The sequence below is a fragment of the Chaetura pelagica genome, unplaced genomic scaffold (assembly GCF_000747805.2).
Source record: "Chaetura pelagica isolate M959 unplaced genomic scaffold, ChaPel_1.0 scaffold50, whole genome shotgun sequence".
Taxonomy (NCBI): domain Eukaryota; kingdom Metazoa; phylum Chordata; class Aves; order Apodiformes; family Apodidae; genus Chaetura; species Chaetura pelagica.
The window spans coordinates 2,682,478-2,686,513 of NW_009952366.1; the positions used below are offsets into that span (position 1 = coordinate 2,682,478).

At 50.1% G+C, this 4,036-nt stretch overlaps 1 protein-coding gene across 1 annotated transcript in view; it reads left to right on the plus strand.

Annotated features, from left to right (window-relative positions):
• Positions 1 to 3,492: 3,492 nt before the first annotated feature.
• The window catches only part of ALX1 (ALX homeobox 1), a 19,475-nt gene continuing 18,931 nt past the window's right edge, over positions 3,493 to 4,036 (plus strand). Inside the window, exon 1 of the mRNA XM_010007996.1 lies at positions 3,493 to 3,750. Within this exon, the coding sequence (XP_010006298.1) occupies positions 3,519 to 3,750 (232 nt within the window). The 5' untranslated portion in view covers positions 3,493 to 3,518. The remainder of the gene's footprint in view (positions 3,751 to 4,036) is intronic.

Genomic DNA, 4,036 nt, shown 5'->3' on the forward strand with positions numbered 1-4,036 from the left:
CAGCACCACACTCTCACATTTTTTTTTTTTCCCCTGAAACTGTTCACTTTTCGGCAGCGAAACGCTTGCAATTGATACGGGAGCCTCATTCCTACGCTCGGGTCTGTAACTCCTGATCTCAGGAGTGGGAGGAATGCGAGGGCGGAGGAGGGGAAGGCAACCCGTGGGTGCCGAGGCGGGGAAGCCTCCCGCAGTCTGCGCGCCCGGCTGATCTCAGGGGACAGGCTTCCCCCAAGGAGCTCCTACGAGCTGCAGGGGCGAACTCCTTCACACCACCTCTGGCCACGAAACGTCTGACCATCACACATAACACCCTTTCACAGAAGGTTTAGGAGATACTCCATCTCTGGAAACACAGCGGCACATCTGCACGCAGCTCTTAATAACTGGGCTGCCTGGCGGAGGGAATCAGTCCCTGAAGAAAGATGCTTTTCAAAGCTGTCTCACCTCAGCACAGGATTTATTTTTTTATTTACTTTTTTTTCTTTTCCCTTTGCCGCCTTCCCTCCCGGGATCTGTCCAACCCCTTTTAAATGGTTTTAGCCCGTTGAAGTCAGCTTTCAGTTTTCAAGCTTTTAAGGAGAACGAATGCCATACGTGGCGCAAATTCTCCCCTAGGTTATATCTCTCCTTCCCTTTGAAGTCAGCTGGGTTACAGAGAGGTAAATAAGAGCAGAATTTGGTCCCTGGAGCTAACAGTGGTGTGGAACCACTCTGAGTTTTATTTAATTAATTATTTTTCCCAGGGAGGAGGGATGGCGATAAGATCCGGTTATAATTTGTGTCGTTCTCTATCCTTAATACTCAGATGTTGTAAGCGCTCATATAAATCACAGCTCTAATCTCGCGGGGGAGAGCTTTGTAAAGCGAGTGGAGTCACCACTGGGGTGCAGATGCTGCGGGAAGGATCTTTTTTTTTTCTTTTTTTTATCAGCGGAACACAGAGAACGTTGCAGCCTGTCCCGAGCCTGGTCCCAGCCTAGGCCGGCGCTTCCACAGCCCCGCGGGTCAGCAGCTGCCATCGGGGCGGACAGGGAGGGAAGAAAAGAAGGACAGAGAGAGGGCGGAGAGGGAAGAAGGGAGGAAGGGAAGCTGCGGAGCTGCCGGGGTGCGGGTCGGGAGCGAGCGCCACTCGTGCTTCCCACAACCTCTCTGGAGAAAGTCCTGAGTCCTGGTGCTGCTGCAAGCTGCCTTTTTTTTTTTTTTTCTGAACAGGCACATGAGATGCTCCTTGTCCTCGGCTCCCCTGGAGTTTACTAGCTGCCTTTAAAGGGGGACATTTATTGGGATAAAAGTGGATTGCAGGCTGCAACAACGCTGCATGTGTCTTTCATTTAAAAGACACCTAGAGCTCTTTTTTTTTTTTTTTTTTTTTTTTTCTTCTTCTTCTTCCCTCCCCCAAGGCATTTAGTGCTTTTAAGGCACAGTTATAAACAAGCGGCCGAACGCCAGCACACGGAGATGCGGGCGGTGGGGGGCAGGGACACGATCTATTTCCCCCAGTCTGGAGCAGGCTTTGCTCCAAAAGATGCAAGGAGGAAACGTGCCTCTTCTTCATGAAAAACTATGAAGGAGGGGAAGTGCCTCTGGAGCGGCTCCCGGGGCCGGGTCCTGCCCCCGGCCCTGGCGAGGCAGCGGCGTGACCCCCTTGTCTCACCTGGCCCCGCACCGCGGGCACCGCTCCCCCTCTCTGCTCCTTCCCCTTTTCCCGGTAGCCTACGGGATCGCTTCCACTTCTCCCTTCCCAGAGGCGGTCCAAACAGGTCCACACGGCCAAAAACACAGCAACGAACCCCAAGTCCCCGAGCATCACCTCTGCGTTCTCCCTCTTCGGGACCGCGCAGAGCTGGGAAGGTGGCGGGGGGGACCGGCGGGACCGCAGGCCGGTGTCGGAGGAACGTAAAGCTGGAAAATGGGGCGGAGATGCCGAGGTGACATCCCGGCTCTGTGGCACGGCAGGACAGGGCAGGTTGTGCGTGTACGGGGTGATGCCCTCGGTTACTCGACTATAGTTGAAACGAACATCCCTTGCTTAGCTACCCCTTTCTCCGGAAAAATATTAAACTGAAGGAGGAGGGGATCAGCTCGCCAGGAAATACGCTGGACCTGAACTGGCCGTCTCATCACCTTTGGCTGGGTTCACAAGAAAGGTCTCTACGGAGCTCAGCAGTCCCGGCTGGCCGCTACCGCACCCATACCTCAACCTCTCATTAAAGCTTCACTTCTCCCATTAAAGCGTCACTTCTTCTCCACTCACATGGGGGAAGGGCCCATTGAACCAATTTATAAAACAGCCTTAACAGAACAGACCAACTCGGGCCCACGATGCTGCAACGCTGATCTGAAATTATTGTAGACTTGGTTTTACTTTACTCTGAAGATTACTCCTTTCAGTGGGAAGCAGGGAGCAGCTCCTTTCCATAATTTGGGCCTTTTCTTAATAGCTCCTCAAATCTCTCTTGCCTTTGTTTTAAAGGCTGTCTATGTGTGAAAGGACCAAGGAGTTCAACACTTCAAAGCTCACGCTTTGGGTGAAAACCACTTGCTTTTTCAATATCCATAGGAATGTGTGCATATATGGCTTGTTTCTTTTTCTTTTTATTACCTAAGATTCTGTTTCAATACTTTCCCTTAGAAACTGTTTTGTTGTTTTTGTTGGTTTTTTTTTTCCAAGTCGGTAGTTATAATATTTCAGGAGATTTAAAATAAAGGACCCCTTTTAAACCACTTTGCACATCCACATGCAGAGGCAGACTGAAGGTCTGTCTGATAGCAGTCAAATTCTCTTTTAGGCCGGTTTCTGTTGTGAGAGATTTCTAGTTTTAAGTTCCTCTGTTTTCTGTTCCCACTACACAAACAACGGCCTATTTCTTTAACTCTCTTTAGCTCTAGGACCAAACTTCGGAGCTGTTTAACAAAGAAGGAACAGCAGTTCTAAATTTTACAGCTTCAGAGAACAGCTACCAAGGTATCCGTCAAACTGATTAAAGAAGATCCTTTACTAGAGGGTATGTGCCCCTGAAATTACCTCACTCTAAACCTCTCGGGCTTCTGGGGGGAAAGAGAGGGAAGCAAGGGATAATTCTCTTTCCAGGATCCCTGGAGAAATGTGTGTTCCAGAGGGGAAATGTCATTTTCATGTGTCCCCCCTTCCTCTCTGTCTCCCCTCACCCTCCTCGCATGCCTGTGTGTATGTCTCTGTCTGTCGAAAATGGGCCTGGAACTCCCTCCTGCGTTGGGATTAGGTCTTTGGGGACCTGGGGTGGAGTTACGCTGCTTGCCTATTTTCATATTCATTAGAAATGGGAGGTTGCATAAGGAGCCCTGCTGAGCTTCAAGATATAAAAGCAACTTCGGGTTCCCCCTTTCAAGACAAGACAAATCAAAGGCTCAGAAGCAAAACAGCTCCCTGAGCTCTGAACTTCTTTCCCTCCCTCCTTCCTTCCCTCCCATCCACTCGCCCACTCTCCCTCCCTCCCCTGCTCCTGCGTAGGGAAGAGGCTCTCAAGCAGCGTTAGATGATTATGGATTTTCTGAGTGAGAAGTTTGCCCTGAAGAGCCAGCCGAGCAAGAACAGTGACTTTTACATGGGAGCAGGAGGCACTTTGGAGCACGTTATGGAAACTTTGGACAATGAGTCCTTTTATAGCAAAACATCAGGCAGCAAATGTGTGCAGGCCTTCAACCCTCTGCAAAGGGCTGAGCATCATGTGAGGCTGGAGAGGACATCACCCTGCCAGGACAACAACGGTGAGTTGCCATCCCAGGGTTATTCTCCCTCTAGTGCTTTGCCCTCCCTAGAGATGTGCAAGGGAGTGGAGGGCTTCCCCTGACAGGGGGGACCGAAGGCAGCTGTGCAGGGTGCTGGCAGGCCAGGGGCTGGCAGGTAGGGGATGATGATGATAGTAGTAGTAGTAATAATAATAATTACGATTATGATAATGATATTAACAACAATTATAATGATAATAAAACCAGCAACAATAATAATAGGATAAAACGATCGTCTACTTCGAACCGCTCTCTTCCTTTCAGG